The sequence below is a fragment of the Varanus komodoensis genome, unplaced genomic scaffold (genome assembly GCF_004798865.1).
Source record: "Varanus komodoensis strain SLA01 unplaced genomic scaffold, ASM479886v1 scaffold1, whole genome shotgun sequence".
In the NCBI taxonomy this organism is placed as follows: domain Eukaryota; kingdom Metazoa; phylum Chordata; class Lepidosauria; order Squamata; family Varanidae; genus Varanus; species Varanus komodoensis.
Window position 1 is genome coordinate 129,187,868 of NW_025335268.1, and position 19,016 is coordinate 129,206,883.

The following is a 19,016-nucleotide window of genomic DNA, read 5'->3' on the forward strand; positions in this document are numbered from 1 at the left end:
AATTCTAAACTCATAATAATATGTGCTACTGTATGATCAATTTATTTCAGTTTCTCACTCCAGCATGTAATCAGCATGACCATTTTGAGCCAGGTTTTCCATGTGCAAGGAATAGTAATGAATACTAAAGTGGCATCAGGCAAGATTTTAAGAGGATTGAGGTCACAATCCTGCTCACTCTAAGATTCATGCGTATCATATTTGAAGTGATCAGGAAAGACTTTATAAGTTCATTTGCCAACCACTGTGCTTTACCAAGCAAGGTCCCCCTGAAATCAATCCCACTGTCCAATAACTCTCCTGCTTCATATCTTTTGCATCTGTTCTGATGTTCAATCAGCTGCAACATAACATATATTGGTGGATTAATGGTGCAATTCAAAGCATATGACTCCGAAGATGGTCCTGCTGAGATCTAAGACACTTGCTTCTTTGTAAGCATTTAGGATTGCAGCCTTGAAGACATGAAAGTAAGACTTGTTCTTTTTAGTTTGTAATTGATTGCATATATCTTCACAGTGAGAGAAAATAAAGATGTGCCTCTGGACCCTGATGACCAGAAGGTAGATAATGGGTCGTTTGATTACAGGTATGTTTCCTGTTTAACATATATGATAGGAACTTGACACCTATTTGCTCATGGCAAATATGTGTTGGTTGAGTAATCAAGAAGATTCCATTACATTCCCACAAACTTACATTTTTCTACCACTTGTTATTCCTAAATAACCAAGAATAAAACCTGAAAGGATAATAGTGTGCTCTTAGTGAGGAATCACTACACTTGCCTCTAAGTTGCTGTAGGAGAGTTGGGCACTTTCAACACCTTTGGACTGTCACATACATTCAGACATAAGAATTCAATGAGATATCTGAAGACCTTCACAAATTCATGCCTATTTCATGAATACACTGCCGGAAATAGGAAAACATTCAGATGGGGACCTACATTTCCCATAGCTGATAATCAACGCCAGATTTCAGAATATTTTCTAGAGGATCTTCAGACTATCTGATTTTGGTGATGACATTGCTGTAGCCTACTGGCTTCTTTCATGAGGATCGCATACCACATAGCATCCCCATCCCCAAGTAAAAAGATCCTTTTAAGGATGGCAGCCACTGTTTATTCTCAGCTTCCCAAAGCAAGATGTTTTCTTTGGCTGTTCACAGATGGGTCCTGCGTTCAAGGTTTACATTTGTTTCCCCATTGCTTCCAAGGAACTGAAACAGGTAACACTGCTAGCACTGTCCTGGCTAGGGTGGGGCCCCAGGGGAAGAAGCAAGGCAAGCGGGTGATCAAGGAAGCTACAGCAGAAAGAAGTTGTGAACGGCAAGGCAGGAGTCATGATGGGTCAGCAGTAATGCTAGGTAAGCAGGAGCACACACAGCAGAGACTGTTGGCACCTTGGACAGAGCATTGGAGGAGATGAGCAGTTAGGAAGGTTCCTGCAGCAGCTATGGAAGGTTTAACACAGTTGATAAGCTCAGATCCCTCAGAGGTTTCATCTCCCACAGAAGGCCGAACATCTGCAACTTATATGGTCCTTGGTCATTTCTGTAGTCTTAATGTCCTGTGCAACTCAGGGGAAAAAAGTGTCTTGGGAGAACAATTCTTGGAGGCTGAGGTTGATGGGAGGGCCAAGTCCTTGGTTCCAGGGGATTTGTCAGGGGTCCCTTCAGGTCTTCCCTAGCATACAGTGACCAGTATCTCATTGAGCTCAGAATCTCCTTCAGGGCTATACTGAGTCTCTAGACCCAGTGCCATAACAAGCGCTTGCTAAATTAATTGTGTTTCTTTAATTTACTTGACTTGGAACAATCTGCTCCTTGGTGCATCGCTACCTTGCTTACTGCTTTGAAGCAAAAAGTCCAGGTATTCAAAAGTTTCAGAATTATTAATCAAATAACAGTTGATTTAGAATCAGTCCCACCTTCCTTAGGCAATTCTCCAGTGTTCCAGAATTGCTCAGTAGCTAACAAAGATATGAAAGGTCTTTATTTAAAACACAGAGCAGAATTAGAGCAGTTCCCTATGGTATTTTGAAAGATGGGTCATGTGTAAACCTTGCAGCATAAAATCATGAATTGATCCAGATACACATTAGCAGGGATCTGCCAGTGCTGGAGGATGCAAGAAGGTGATTCTTACCAATTCTGCTCTCTACCTGCAGAACCCTGTGCCACTCAAAATTCTGTTCCAGGATGTTGGGGAATGCCCCCCCCCACACACCTTTGGCACCCTAAGACACAGTGCAAAGAACTAGAGGGGGAAGAGGGGAAGCAAGAAAAATTATATCTCCCCCTTCTCACATCCTCCAGTGGGAAGTCTCCATTGGATCTCAACCTATTCTGTGAACAGAAGGAGCCATTCTGAGTCAAACCCAATGTAATTAAAGCTAAATTGGGCAGATTATTTGAGGTCTGTGCATATTGAAGGATGGAGTTGCTATGAATATGTCATACCAATAGTGGCTGTGTCCTCAAGAGGATATAATAGCCTTTTAGGGAACAGTGCCTACATTTCAAGTGGTTATCCCATAAACTTTTACCATTGTCTTCTGCAAGTCGTTGGCTGGCTTCCCACCCACCCCTCTCTTCCAAAATGCATTTATAGAGTAATACTGTGAGTACTCTGGGCTAATGGACCCAAAAGAGAAACTGTGCATTAAAACAACTTTGAAAGTTGTTGAGTAAAAATCTGCTCTTTGATTCAGCATTAATGTCCTTGATTGACTAAATGGAAGTGTAGATCAAGTTCACATCCATGTAAAGGATTGTGAGAACAAAATTATAATCTAGTTTGTTATTGTTCTGTGCCATCAAGTTGTCTCCAGCTTTTGGATGAATGCCCTCCAAAAGGTCCCAGCTTAGCTGTTCTAAATTCTAGGCTGTGGATTCCCCAATGGAATCAATCCATATCTTATTTGGTCTTCCTTTTCTACTTCTGCCTTCAACTTTCCCTAGCATGATTGTCTTCTCCAGAGAGCCTTGGCTTCTCAGGAAGTGATAGTCTAGTATTCCAGATTAATCTACAACAAAAGCCTCTTAATGTATGGCATGCAAACAGTTGCAAATAAAAAGACAAATATGGCAAATGGATAAAACAGCATGATATAAATAAATGGTGGGTCCCGTAAATAGTATTCTTCAAAACATGTGACCTGCAGCTGAACCCTCATTTTGCACAAGCATTCCATTTTTGCATGCCTGGCCTTTGATATTAAGCTCCTCGATCACAAGAACAACGAGGTTCTAATAGATTACTTTCATTGAAAGCATTTGCTTTTTGCTGTGGATAAAAGTCACAAAAATATATAATTATCTAATCTGAATAGTTCATTTACATTTTTTTAATTTAGAACTGATTCCCCCCCCCCGCCCAATATTATAGAATCAAACTTTTGCAGTGTTGTTATATCGCTTATTTAAAACAGCTTGAGGACTCTTGAAAACACACAGATGGATCAGCTGTGTGGAATGGAATTGACAACTTCAAACAGAGCCATCTCTGTTTCTTTCTTTTTGCCTTCATGCTATATCAGACCTTTGTGTTGAGCCAATGTTATGTTGTTGGCAACAATCCCCCTAAAGTTAAAAGCTGCTTGCCTAAATGATTGAGGCCATAATCATATGCATGTTTAATAGAAAAAAAGCCCTAAGACCTGCTGGGAGTGGAAGGATGTTTCCTTTCTAAACATGTGTAGGATTGTGCCTTCAAGCTTCCTCATTAAATCCCTGCACTTTGATGGTAAGAAAGGACCTAGAGTTCAGTATCCATCTATAGCAGTGAGGTGGCTGGGAAGCAGAAGTTGGTTCCTTTTGCCTTTTAAAGCAGACTTAACTACAATGTAGACTGAAACTCAGTTATCTTCAGATATCCTTTCTGAACTCTATAATGGAATTCTCTAATCAAAAATGGAGACTTAAATACATGTATTAGGAGAAATAGCATTCAAAAGCCTATCATATGAAAAATTGCTTGCAAAAAGATGTGCAACAGGCAAAAATGAGTGTGTTTGGAGAAATGTGCACAAAAATGCTTTTGAATTTTCATGCAAACTTTTTTTCCATCTCAAAGTTGGAGAGGAACCAAAGATTAAAATAATAAGTAGAGAGAAACCAAAATTGCTAAATTTGTGCATCCTTAAATGAAGCATACCTTAGAAATACCAGAGTGCTTTTAGGGGAGAAGTACAAAAGTGGTGAGTAGATTTTGCCCTCCCTTCAACTTGAGCTTTGGCAAAAGTCTATTTATGTGGTCATGTTCTGCCTCATCCCCTGAAGAACTACTGCACAGGTTAATGCCAGGAGTTTCAGAAATGGCACATCTTGTAAACCCTGGGAAAGGCAAACAGGAATAGTTAACACCCAAGCTTGGCTGGCAGATTCAGATCCACAACTGTTGAAAGATTAGGCCACAGAAAGTGAATCCCAGCACTTGAAAGGTGGATGGGAGCAGAGATGACATGCTTTCTTCATTGGTTGTCATACTGCCTTCATAGAAGCATGTCTGATGTGACATCTCGTCACATCCTTAGTGCCCCACGCACTGCATTCCAATTGCTGCAGCCTCCAATTAAGAGATACTGTCAATTCTCTTTACTCTGCTGCCAGAGTAATGGTCTCCTTGTGCCCAGACTAAACTAAGTTTTGAAGCCCTTATCCTTAAATAGCATTCTGTTCTAGTAATCATGCCTTACTATACCAAGTGATGGGTTGACAGAGAGAGGGAGGGCGAGCACTTGCACATGAGCAAGCCAGGAAACAAGTCAGAATTAGACTATTAAAACTTGAGTCCCACTGCTCTGGTCTACCTGCTCCCCCTCCTCCTTTCCCCCCTCCCCCCACTCCATATTTTCAGGGATCAGTACAGGGCTCCAAATCAACCCACAGATATTTGCTGTTGCATGCAGAACCAGAGTTCCTTTTATAAAATTGGTAATTATAAAATTATCAATCGTGAGTGTGGGGAAGTGGTAATTGCTTTAAAAGCTAGGACCCAGGTAATGCTTCTCCATCAGGCCTTCTTTATGACCATTTTGTGATGCCTGCGAATACTCTGAAGCTGGAGTTTTGCTAGACTGGTTTTTTGATCTCAGATGTATCTACTGTTTGATAAGCAGGCTTCCTGCTCTTAACAGTGACTAAGCAAACCCATATTCTTCAAGGGTGGCTCCCAGAACTTCACAGAACAGCCAGTAAGAAGACATTCCATAAAGTATTTTCTTGTCCATGCCATTATTTATAGGCAAATCTTTATGGGTTGCCTCCCTTACTTGCAATTATTTCATCCATTGCAATCTCGACATGTGGGAACATACCTCAGAAATAGGGATGTACATGAATTTTGTTGATGCTTGAAAAAATGGTGGAAATGTCCCACAACTCCAAACATGACCACAGGAGCAACTGCACTTTTCAGAAAAAGCTTGGGCATTCTCAAGGACACATTTTCCTGCTTTAATCCATGAGGGTTAGCATGCCTTTGGATGTATGCTTGGAAAAGTGTGTTTTTTGCCTGTTCAAAAATGACCCTCACACATTCATCTTCAGTAAGAATGGGAGGTCATAAGCAATCAGGTGCAAAAAGGTACCTTGGCAAACTACAAAGTCACTCATTTGTCCATCATTAATTAGGAGTCCTTCCTCTCCCCCCACCCATTTTCAGAGTTACCCATGCCCCACTTTTCAGCCAAGACCAAGTAAAGACTAGACTCTTTCCTAAGGGAGACTTTTCCATCAGGAGCTTGCTTTGCTTCACATCACTGGAACAGCCAGATGAAGCGTGGACCACATGACTAAGTAGCTGGCTCTCACTGATTGTTCCTGGCCCTTGAATAAGGCAACTGCCACTACTATCCTACCAGCTCTTTCCAGCTTAGGTGACACATCTCTTTATTTTTGTTGTGGCTTACCTGCAATTAACTTGCTTTTAGAAACCATAATCTACTTATTTGGGGTGGGTATGCACAACAGTATGTAAATGTCCTGACTCTTCCTTCATTGGGTACAATGAGGTAGCTAGCTCCTTCAGGGACCGCCCCCCACACCCTTAAGTGATGTTAGCTTTTATTTTTTGGTCCTATCCCCTGAAATGCATACCTCATCATTTTGCTCTCTGATCGGGCTTTTCTGCTTCTCTCTCTGTTTTATTCCAATCCTTTCTTCTCTTTTCACCTTGTCTTTCTACATGGACCATGAAGGTCTCTTGAAAGGTAGGAGTGTGGACTGCCCCCAAAGGCTTGCACGCACAGCTTTTTCTTTGAGCAGTTCCATCACTGAAGCACAACCTTATTCTCTTATCCCACTCCCCCACCTCTCCACCACCAAACGTCATCCTCTAACACCATTAAAGAATCGTTTGTTTTCCCTCACCTTGTGATTTTGGGCACCCCAGGTCCAGTGAGTTGCATTCTGCCTGCAGATCTTGAGCACTTACCAAAACCAATTGAATTATCACAGTCTCAGCTTCATCCCTTTTTCTGTGACTAATTCCATATGGGTGATGACTGCTGTTGCTTCATTGTACAACTGAGAGTGGATTGCTCACATGAAAAAGGGTTCTTCGGGGTTGAGGTTTTGAACAGTTCCATATTCTCAGGTAAGCTATTTATCTGATGTGCCCCTGATATTTGAAAAGCAGGATGACCCTGGTTTTTCATGTTGGGAAGTAAGCATGGTGAAGAAGAAGCTGGCAGCTATAGAAGACCTTACATCTGTTCAGAATGAAGATTCCCTGGAAATTTTCCATTGACAAAATATTCACTCTGCCATATGCAACTCTTGAACATGATGCCCCTAAAGCAGCTTGACTCAAGCTTCCCCAGCTGAATACATTGAATAAGCAGCAAGATTTCTTTTTAACCTATCGATACACTGAATCTCTGTGTTAAAGGTTGCATATACTCACCTTCCTAATGAACTAACAACAAGGCAACAAAGTTGTAATCTTCTTTGGCCCACAATCCAGAGAGCTACTCAGTGTGCCAGGGGTCTGGACAGATCTAGCAGAATTTCTGACCAGAGGCATTTTAATGGCAGTCCTCTATGAAAAGGGTGCGGTTTAAGGGACTGGTCTTTACAGAGGGGTGGGAAAAGGAAACCAAATGCCCCACTGAGTTTACTGTGTGGTTCTCTGGCCTGCAGCCTTCAGAAGGTCAAAACCAGCAGGGTGTATTTTGAAAACTTCACTGGCCTCATGCTTAGTGAGGGAAGGACCATTCCAATGGGAAATTCTGGTCCAGAATAAATTGGGGTATTTAGACTAATAACTCCCAGCATTGCCCTGCCAGCATGGCTGGTGTGGGAATCCTGGCAGTGGTATGACTTTTTGTTATGTCGGCACACATAGGATTTTGTCCTAAATTTGGAAACTGAAGATTTCAAACCAACATCCCTGCATTTTATCATTCTTGCTTTGTGCCTCCTAACACTGCCAGACCTCTCTGCCTAATAGTAACCGTTTTCCTCTGATTCAGTTGCTCACAAAAGCCACTAGCTGTGAGATCATCATGCACATTTGTATTTCTACACCAGGGTAACCATGTTTGCAAAATATGGACTTTCTGCTTTTGCTAGACAATGCAAAAGTAACATGTGAGCATTGCTGGACAATAGATTTCTCCAGAAGGAAAAGACAAGCAGACTTCCCCTTTAAGTCACAATACACTATGCTGCACCCACACAATCCAAGTGACCTGGAACCACAAACTGTTGGCAACAAGCAGGCCACTAGTTTGAAAGAGTCCAAGGAAGATGCACCTTCCAGACACTGTGAAACAGATCTAGAAGACTCACTGTGATGAGAGGTGCTGATGGCCAATGCCATAAGCAGGCCACAGTATCTCACCAGAGACATTAATATCTACAGCAGGCCTACATGACCTACAACCCATCATGGGTTGCACAGCTCACCAAGCCATGATAGTGAGTGGCCCATCAGGCATGGTTTCCAGGCAGACTGCAAAAGCAGGAGGTTTACAGAGCCCCTGGTGCACCAGCAGGCATAATTGATGGGCCCTGTTCTGCTTGGCAGCTTGCACATTTTGAATGGGACCTGGGTGGACTGATGGCAGCTGGAAAGTTTAAGGCTCTTCATAGAACCCGTGCAGCTGCTGGTAGTGACCATTCTCTGGCATTGTGGGCTACTTTATCTAGCAAGGGGGTTCTGATGGCAAAACACTCTTCTATGCAACTGAGAAATAAAAAGCCAGGCAAGCCAAACACATAACTGATTTTATTCTGTGTTGGGATGAAAAGGTGAACTGCAAAGGGAAGGGTGATTTTACCTGTTTATTGATTGGTATTATACTGCATTTTTCCCAAAGCAGTTGCAGCTAAATCCACACAATGATACAGTAAAAATTGGATCTTCATGAGGGTATGCATCACTTCTTTTAGCTCCTGGCTACTGATTGACATAGCCTGGGTTCTGGGGTCTTTCCTCCAGAGTGAGGGGCAGAGGGAACTGCCTGCAGATGGACTCAGAGGTGCCAGGTGGTAAAGAAAAACGGTAGCCTTAACAGTGACCACAGAGTTGCCTGGTCCCTGATAATAAGCACCATGTTCCAGGTACTCAGAAATAAGATTTTATTTGCAGGAGGGGTCTTAACACAGAGTAGGAGGAAGAGCCAGGGATGTTCCTTCCTACACATCTGTCCATGCACATCCACAGAAATACCCATTATCCAAATTTCCAGTGGCTTCTACAGTTCAGCCTCCTTGCAAGAAGGGCATAATAGAAATTTCTGTAGGCACTGAGCCTGCTTCTCTCAGGTTACAGCATTCCAAGGTAGAAAGCTCAGACCAAAAAGGTAAGCTAGAAGAGAAGGAGGAAGGGTCAGAATGCATTACTGAAATATACAGATTAATGAATGAGATTCGCCAAGTGGCTGATGAGAACCCAACCACCTCTGGTTTGAGCTGAGACACTATAGAACGTGAGGGTCAAAGAGGAGCAGTGTGAGGTCATCAACTTGATGCTTCACCATCAAGGTGAAGAAGCAGACCAGTTCAGTAATGTCTGGCCCACAAGCAGCACACACCTCCCTGGGAGTCAAGCTAGCCCCATGGGGGCAAAAGGTAACGCCACCAATGACAGGGATTGCTGTGATGATACGTGCAACTTGTTAACTTTATGAGTACACGCTCTGCATTTTGAAGCTAGGTCCCAACTAGCCAGCTTAGTTCTTTAGAAGACTGCATCTTAGAAGCCTTTCATCCCAATCTGCTGAAAAGGGGAGAGAGACACTCATGACAATAATTGCTCCTGTTTTGTTCCTGCATCTAACAGAACAAGGATGTGGAATGTGTGGCCTTCCACATTGTCTGGACCACAACTCCCATCATCCCTGATCACTGACTGTCCATCTCAGCTGATGGGAGCTGAATTCCAACAACATGTTTGGCACAGATGCCCCACCTCTCTGAGGAAGACAGGCTTCCTCTTAACATTCAAGTTCCACTTTAACTCATAATCACTGATATGACAAATTCTGCATGAAGTTGCATCCACTGTTGAACTGCTTACAGATTTTATTAAATTAAGCAGTATTAAAAATATTTTTTAAAAAAAGTGTTGGTGTCAGTAAGTCAGCCTCAGAAGCAGAAGCAGGAGCTTGTCCATAAGTGCCAACCCTTTGGGGGCTGATACCAAGACCGCAAAAAGAAAACAAGTACTACCCATGAGGGTTATATACTGTAAGGAAATGTGTGTTTGCACATCTAAAATCCTGGCTGTAAAAAAGAGCAGAGAAGCATCCACTTAAGAGTAAAAGTGCCATTTTAGATTTGTCCACATCGTTTTTCAAAAGTTGCATAGGTAAGATTAAAACTGAAATTGCCAAAATGGCACCGGACCATCTTATGCCCTATTTAGATATAAAGAGAGGCACTAAAGAGAGGTTTGTAGATTATTGATTTTCAGTGCACTTTTTTCCCAACAAGAGATAGACATTTACAGCCCAGAATGCTCAGAATGAAACATGAGCTATTACATGCCAGTTGAGAAATCCTGTGGTCTTGGGATAGTGTTCCAGAGACCATAGGGTTTCTTAGATTCCTCCTCCAAAGGCAGTAGCTACTGCTGCAACTCTAGGAAGGGGGTTACATGATCCAATCTCTCCCTCAGCCCCATCCCTGCCCCCTTGCAGCCAACACAGAAAGAATGGCAGCACCTGATTTTGCAGATTTCAAAAGTGGCCTTGAGGACCTCATAGAGGTCAAAAGGAGGGCATTCAAGTGGAAAAGAAGAGAGCATCTTGGACACAAAGAACCAGAATCCTGCCAGCTCTGCCCCCCGCTTTCACCAGTGCACCTCTTCTAGATGGTCTCAAATGCCATCTAGAGGAAAAATCTTCACGAGAAGAAGAGAGGCAAAAGTCCCAACAAAAGTGTTGGGAGCAGGGCAAAGTATTTTCTGAAGCTTCTGAGATGGGAGGCTCCTGTTTAGCAGGTGTCGGCCCCACCACATTGTACCCTTAGTCACTTGACCATCGTAGCATTTCAGTAGGTTTTCCACCAAGACGTTACTTTGGCAAGGGGGCCTGCTGCCTCCTAATTCTTGGGGAGGAGTTCCCTTTAACACTGAATTATTTCCAGGCAGTTCCTGCATCTGCAAAGATCTCACCAGGTAATTTGCTATTAGCCACTTGGGAGAGTCATAATCCCCAGGGCCTCCCGCATTCTTGTTGCTTTTATTTATTTTTTTTAAGTACAGTCACTCGGACTTTTCACCAGTTTAAGGTTATGCTGCTCCTTTAAAATGATACCTTCTCCTGTTCTGATGACATTTTCCCCCCTTTTGATACTAGTGATGAAGACAACAAGCCACTGCAAGGCAGTCAGACCTCATTAGATGGCACGATAAAGCAGCAAGAAAGTGATGACAGCTTGGTGGACTATGGTGAAGGAGGTGAAGGGCAGTTCAATGAGGATGGCTCCTTTATTGGCCAGTACACAGTCAAGAAGGACAAAGATGAGACAGAAGGCAATGAGAGCTCAGAAGCCACATCACCAGTTAATGCTATCTACTCCCTGGCATAATGCAATACACCGAAACAGCAGCAGCAAAAAGAAACATCGTCGGTGTGGGTCAGCCAAGTCAACATCAACAACAGATTGCAACCAGAGTAGGACCACAGTGACCAAAACATAAACGCAGCCAGGTGGTCACCAGTGCCATCATCTCTTTAGCAAACAAAGCAAATGGCATAGATGCAGAGGCTGCTGAAGTGATCGCACTGCAGCTGAAATCTGAGCTAACCCACAAGAGACCAGTAGAAGAACAGGATGCACAGAATCTACGCCCCAGGCTTCAGAACTTGGACTGAAATAAATACCCCTCTATACCCTCTCCCCGCAATGTCTAATTTGTGAGATAATGCAACTCCTTTCATTAATAATGTACACAGATGAGTTTTGGGAGGTGTTTTTTTTTCTTTTAAGGATTTGACATTGTCCTAAGAAAAAAGAAATCTCAACACGGGGGGAAACCTGAAGTGAAGGGGTGGGGATGAGAGTACAATGGAACCTCCAGCACTAAAAGCAGCATGAAACCACCCTGCAGAACTGGCTCTGGTAGAAATGAAAAGCTGTTTTATAAACAGGAACCTTTCTGATCGTTCATTTTTGTTGGAGATCATTGCAACCAGAACCTAGCTTATATTCCTCACTAAGCAAGGTATATGATGCTCCTTTCCATAAGATGAAATGGTACGGTTTTGGGCTTCAGTGTCGAAGCACAGGGATGAGCAAAGGGAGGGGAAGTTGTTGGATTTACTAAATGATGTCAGATCTCAATTGCTGGCTATACTTCAAGTACTGGGTCCACCGCACGTGACAATGTGAAATTCAGAATGCCCATGCTATTTAGTGTCTTTCTCCTAAGAAAGAGTTTTATGGAAATAGTTGCATCTTTCTACGAATTCGGAACAGGAAAACAGAATTAGGTGGTTGTTTCTCCAGGATACTTATTGGGGGAAGGATTGTTGTTCATTCCTGCTAAAAGCAGTCAGGCCTCCCTATGCACACACATGGTGTTCACCACCATCCACGAAACCTGCACATAGCAGGAAAAGAAGGAAGGATGACTGGGGGAAAGCCACCAACCAATGCTTTTCTACTGCAAATGCAAACAGGATGGTACCTACTAAGAAGAAACAAACCTGGCATTGAAACTGCTAGCTACTTCTTTGAAAAGTTCAGGGATTCCCTGTCCCGCAGTGTTTGATGCAAAAAGGACAAATGCACTCAGAATCAACCTGAACTGATCCATCTTTCCATTGTTACTACCTGCATATCAGTCAGGGCTATAGTTTCTGGCTTTCAAGGTAAAAGCCACTTTCCAGCACATTAAGGGCCTCTTATAGCCCACTCCCCTTGGTCAAGTAACCAAAAGGAGGCTCTCCAATACTAAATAAGCAGCAGCATGGAGCTCACACTATCTTGTTAGTTACACATCAAAGGCACTCAAGTCAAGCTAACTTGCTAACACGCAGTAACCCTGTTTTCCTCAGATACAGATTCTGTTGTGACACTGTTCTTCCATATATGCCTTAAACAGCTTCATGCTTTCCCTGAAGCTTAATAAACTATGAATATTTATCCGTAGATTAAGCCCCTGGTGTGATGGTCTGTAATCTGTCCATGCAGTGAAAGTAAGATGGCTGCCACCACTTGGCCAGAGGAGAAAGCATGGATTGTTGTAGAAAGTAGAGTTTTGAAATACACAGTCTTTAGTGCAATGCAGTATGTCTTTTCTTCACAGCCTGCACTTTTGAAGCCAAAGGTATTTTTTTAAAGGAAGGGATTTTGTTTCACAGGGAGCTGTTTCAGGATCATGCTAAAAGGAATATAAGAATGATATGGCTAAACTTTTATATAGGTTTGCTTTAAGTTCTGCTACAAGGATCCTGTACAAGGAGATAATGCAGACAAGAGGTTTAGCAAATGATGCAAAAGGTTGTGATACTAAAGCAGCCAATTTGGATTTCAGAAGGGAACATTTAAGTCTTCATGGTAAGTTTAAAGGGGTGGGGTAGGGTAGGACATGGGTGTAGAAGCTCAAGCTTGGGGTCCCAGGCTGGCCAAAGGGGGTTCCCAGACTGTCTCACCCCTTTCCACTGGTTCTACTTCCTTTTTGCAACCGTTTATGCAGTTTCCCCCTACTTGTGCAGCTTTTCCCTACTTGAAAAGGTTGAAATGCTACTCCTATATCTTTGCTGTGGGCTGAAAGAGCTTTAAACTAAAAGGTACGGGTGACTCCACCTCTTTTTTTTGACCCTCCCCTCTTTTTCCTAGGCCCCACCCACTGCTGACATGCAGCAGCCCCGGAGCTTCTCTGCAAAGGAATCCATTCATCCCTCAGGCTGAAAGTGCTTCTTTACTGCCAGGGTAGGGAGTTCCAAATGCTGAGTTAGAAATCCCAATCTGAATCAAGACACGCTATTCCAATCTGTTAATCTCCTGGCCACAGGATTTTGCATGTCTGTTTGCTTCAAGCATAGATCACCTCCTTGGTGGATCTGTCCAAGTTCTTCCGTTTTAGCACGATATCAGTTTTGTTTTCTAGGACTGAAGGAAGCTTCCAACTCCAATGGGTTTGTGTGGTGCAAGATTTAATGACACATGCTAAATGAATTGTTGTCTTGGAAGGAAAGCCAATATTTGATGTAAGGTCACAGAAAGCTACCTTTTATGGAGTCAAATAACTGGTCCATAATTGCTCAGGATTGTCTACAGTGCCTGACAGAGGCTCTCCGGAGTTTCAGGCAGGAATCTTTCCCATCCCAGCCTTACCTAGAGGACTCGGCCTGGGAGCATTTGCATACACAGCATGTATTCTAACAATGGCAACATTATCTGTCAAACACTTAAACATCGCTTGCTTAAGGATTGCATATCCTGTATGCCTTTGGATTTTGACTTTTAGTCTGCTCTCACCTTTCAGAGTGACACTTCCCACACCCTGTACACATCTTCTCTAATCCAGTTCAGAATAGAGCTTGAGAGACTCTAGAAAACTTCAGCAGTATATATAATGACTTCCTTCCCTAGACTTAAGTGAAGATCCCTGCTGATAACCAGAACTAGCTGATTTTGGCCTCTCAGTGAGTCAAGAGAACACTAGGCATAAGTAGTGTCATATCTATGTGGAATGTTTTGAAAACTACTTTTTAGGCTCTCGTATCGACCTAGCAGTGCCTACAATCCTATTCTGTATGCTAAACTGTGTGTGTGTGTGTGTGTGTGTGTGCACGCGTGCAGGCATGTGTGAAAGTTAGCAAGTGTGCACATGTGTTTTTCTGGTAAACCTCGTATCATCCCTTTAAAGAAGGTTGGTAATATCGCTATGGGGCTCACTTTCAGTGAGGTGCATTCTGGGTACATAATAAAGCGTAGGAAAAGACCTGTTTTATTTATCTGTTTGTTTTCAAAGACTAGATAGCTCTGTGTTCCTAAAATGATCATTTTTCAATTATATCAGGTGGGTTTTTCATGTCGCACACTTTAGTAAGGCCTTCTGTATCACTTTGTTATTTGCTTTGTAACTATAGCGGAAAGGAAATGTCTATTCTACAAGACAAAAGATGTTCCTGTTTGCCGTAATAGTCAGTAGAGTTGCTTTGGAAATGAAAAGATGAGAATTGGCTTCAAAATATAAGTACCTTTTGATTGAAGTCACATACAGCCTAATAGAAATAAAAACCAAAAAAACTTGCTGGGAAGCTTCTGTAACAGGCATGAAAGACCTAGAGAAGATCCCCCTGTCTGATAGAACTTCTCTTTCAAGTGCTAAATCAGTCCAATAACTTGTTTCCCCGAAGAATCAGCCAGCCATCAATAAGAGACTCAACCTTTTCAGTACTCTCTACTGGACCCCTTGCATAAAACTAAATCTCAGCTGCTCCCAGTAAATGTGTTGGCTACAAACAGTGAGGAGCAGGCTTCATTTAACACTGGATGCTACTTTTAGTTCTTGGGTGCAGAGCTTCAGGCCCAAATCCATCCCTCTAGAGCTCCTCTGAAAGCCACAGCCCTTTCCTCAACCACTGGCAATGTAGTGATCCTCCAGCTTTTATCAAGTTTTTCCCCTACTTTGAATTAGCACTGTGTCAAATCTCTGCACCCTCCATTGTCCTGCTGCAACCTTCTTGTTTCCTCCTGAAAGAGGCCGTCATTTTTCTGCCTCCATTGTCAGGATGCTGTGGATGTCAGAGTTTGTCAGGATCTGGAGCTCATCTTACTTTAAAGTGCTGTTTAGAGAGGTTTTTTTCTTTTGCCATTTTCCTGCTTTGTCCTTGCTGTTCTCCAGTTGTTTGAACATCTTCAAAATCCTCTAGATGATTTAGCCAGGTCTTCCTCCCTTGGGACTTTCCAGTGCCTACTAAGTAAGGCACTTTTGCTTTGCTTTGGTTTTGTTCCCACTCACACTCCTTTTAACAACAAAAAACTCCTCCTTCAACATTGCTGACAGTAAGCATTTTCAGCTAAAATATGCCAATACTTTGAACCTACCCTTTGCCTTCAGTGTTGCTCAGCACTAAAAGCTGCTCCAAACTGAATGTGGCCCTTGGGTTGAAAGAGATTTAATAGCCCTGCCCCAGTTTGCATTCATGACTCTTGCATGATCTCATCTCCACACAGCTCTATCAACGGCAAATGGCATGCTACTTCCCAGAAGAAAATCGTATTTCCCCTTGCTCAGTTTTAGCCATGAAAAAATGCAGTGTTTATGTATACAGGTCCCATCTGGGACCTTCATAACAAATGCGTAACAATTACATTTATTTGTGTGGTGCAGTGGGGAATTATATGGAACTGCTCTTACTGGTGTTGGCTATTGTGGGAAGCAAATGATGGGCGAAGTGTGGCATGAACAGAGACTATGTTTAGCAGTGGAATGTTAGGAGAACCGGCAGTTCTAAGCAGTCTTCATTGTACTTTATTGAAAACCTGTGTCAGGCGCAACATGTGAGGTCACTTCCAATAACAGCAACATATTACAATAAAACACAATGTCTATAAGCATTGCTAGTAACAGCAGTGGGAAATTAGACACAATGCAAAATCTATCATGGATACTACATGAATTTAATGTTTAAGAGGCATGTGGACATACCGCCATGAGTGCTCCTGATGACATCTGAGCCTGGAAGCTAACGGGATCAGTTTCAGTTAATACTGAAAAAATATTTGAGAGGGAAGTTGCAGACCTTCCCAGGTTGGAGATAAGACACATGTCTCAAATGTCATAGGGCACTTCAGTGATGATGTCCCATTTGGTAGCTGACTCCATCTGGAGGCCTGGTGATTTTATGGTATGAATCAGTCTTCCTCCAAGCTGGAGCCCTCCAGATGTGTTGGAATGCTGGCTGGGAATTGGTATCCAATGCTTCAGGAAGGCTGCTCTAAAGAAAAATGGAGAACTCTAATCCTGGTCTTCATCCAATAACAGAACTGCTAACAGAGAAGGCTCTGTAACATAATACAAATGGTACTGGCATTTTCCTGTAGAATTTTCTCTAACTGTACATTGAGGGTTACCCCTATTTTTGATACTAACAATATGAACAAAGCGTAACTCAGTTTCCCCAAGTGCTTTGACTTAAGAACTGTAAGCAGAGTAAGCAACAGAGTCAGAGGAGTAGGAGCCACTGCAAAACCATCCCATTTGTCAAAGTCTAGTCTCCCATCTATAAAGGTCCTAAAGCTCTTCTCATATGTATTGCATGGTGATGAGGGGGAATGATAGAGCTCTCTCTCCATGTGTCACCCCAACAGCTTAGTGTGATATCAATGTAGAAGCCATTCATCTATCCAAGCCTCTGCACATACCAGATGCAGCAACAAGCCAGGCTACCATTCTGAATTGCCTAACTTTCTAAAGATTTCCTGGTCATGACTGCAGAAGTGACTGAAACGTGAACTCAGAAAATAATGTTGGCTGCACTACTATTTGCTGATGTCTTGTGTCAACAAGATAGCATGTTTCTGATTCCATTTTAAGCAAGGCAGACATGGCACATGTCAGGTATGCAAATTCCCCATTTTATTGGGACATCTCATATATAATCAGTTGCTTTGCTTCATCATTGTTATGTTTAAGCCAGCAGATCCAAAGATAAGGCCATCTTCTTGGCTCAAACTAGCAGGAATAAAGGTTTGGACATCATTGGATGTATGTGGCACCAGATGGGAAATGAATTCCATCACCTTCTGTGGAATATTAGAATGGAGAAGAGAGAGACTCTGCCTTATGTGCCAGTGATGCTGTGATGATTGGCTAATTTTCTTTGTAGGCATTTGGTTGGGCAATGAAGATGACTGAACCCTGCAAAGGCAGCTCCGACATTTATGAGACAGACGGTGAAACAAAATGATCTAGGTCCATCCTGGCATTGTCTTTCCTTCCACTCAATTCCGCACTGTGGAAGTGACCCTCGGGTCAACCAGCATAGCACAGGTCTGACCCCCAGCTATTGATCTGCCTGTAATTACCTAGATTCATGTGTCTAAACAAGATGCAGCTCTACTACCTGTCGGAAATATCCTAAGGAGGTGACAGTTATTGATTTCCATTAGGGTTCAGCCTCTTGTTTACTTACGTGTTCTACCTGACTCATATAACCTATTACGGACTTCCTCCTCAACCCCCCTATCCCAGTCTCAGATAATATCTGCAGGAAAAGCCTTGCTCTCACTTCCTGGAAAATAGAGAATGTGAAAGGGGAAGCAGAATAGTAATTTCAATGTGTATGGTGAACATGCACTGCACCAAGCTTAATTATATACTAATATCAAAAGTGTGCAGCTAAGCAATAATATTAATAGTAATAAAAACTGAAATCCACTTTCTTTTACTCACTGCAGTTCATCTTTATAGTAAGAGCCAGCAAGGTTTTCTGATGGTAAGGAAACCAGAATGTTGTCTGGCTCTTCGTTTAACCCACGAGTGTCAATCTTTTAATCTGTCTCTTTCAAGTAGCTATCATGCTTTGATTGTGATGTCAGAAGACAGTATTGGATTCCCTCATGTTGAGCTCACAGAGGCTCAGAGACCTTCCTTTGCACTATGGAGGTCCTCAACGTAATGAAATGAGTTGTCTCTTTTTAGTTTACCGATATTCACACACACACCATTTCCCTAAATCTCCAACATTGTTCTGATACATTTTGCATATTTATTTGCTTTTCTTCAAGGAAAGAGAAAATAAAAGATAGGAAATATTGTGTTAATCTGCTTTCTAATAGATGACTGCATATCTGAGATTGTAAAGAGTGGATTACAGTGCGTAGGTTTACAGATTACAGAGACATATTTAATATATGGGCTGCATGAGTGATCTGAAAAAAGGCCAAAAATTCACAAATGTTTTTGAATCACTGTAAAAAAAAAAGTTTGGTTTTTTTATAGAGAACACTAAACACAATAAAAATATTGTTCAGAAGAGATGCTAAGTATGACATTCATTTGTCTCCTACATAAAATAGGAAGACTGGCTCAACAACAAGGGTGGCAGGTGAAACTTGGAAGTATTAGATTAATTCTTTTTCCTGCAATTGTTGCAGAGTTCTTGAGAAACAGACTGCCGCATGCACATGTTCATTGCCAAAGGTGCTTCAAAAAACAAATGAGCAGAAAGCCACTAAAGAAACATCTGCTAGCTAAGGTTTTAAGGGTAATTAAATGCTTTCTCATTGAAACATGTAGAGGAATGAGGGAGACTCGATTTAAACAATTTTTCAAACTGGCTAAATTGCCTCCAATACCCCAAACATTGGCTAAATTCACTCAGTTATTGCGAACTTTGAAGCAACCTAGGTACTAAATCAAAAATGGATAATAAAACAGAACACTTGCAATATTAGCTTCCTGGTAATGCTACACATTTCCTTCACCCAGTTCATACAAATGCAATATTTTGTGGCTTTTAATCAACACATTCTGACCAGTTGTACATCAATTTATTTGTAGCAACTGGTTTCCTAAGGCTGGCTTGCATAATCAATAC

General features: G+C 42.2%; 1 protein-coding gene across 7 annotated transcripts in view; it reads left to right on the forward strand.

Annotated features, from left to right (window-relative positions):
• NFASC (neurofascin) overlaps positions 1-11,356 on the forward strand; it is a 206,407-nt gene extending 195,051 nt beyond the window's left edge. For all 7 annotated transcript variants that reach the window (XM_044445788.1, XM_044445748.1, XM_044445768.1 and 4 more), the window contains 2 exons: positions 520-589; positions 10,815-11,356. In XM_044445788.1, coding sequence (XP_044301723.1) covers positions 520-589; positions 10,815-11,046 — 302 coding nt within the window. In that variant the 3' untranslated portion in view covers positions 11,047-11,356. The remainder of the gene's footprint in view (positions 1-519; positions 590-10,814) is intronic.
• Positions 11,357-19,016: the final 7,660 nt, after the last annotated feature.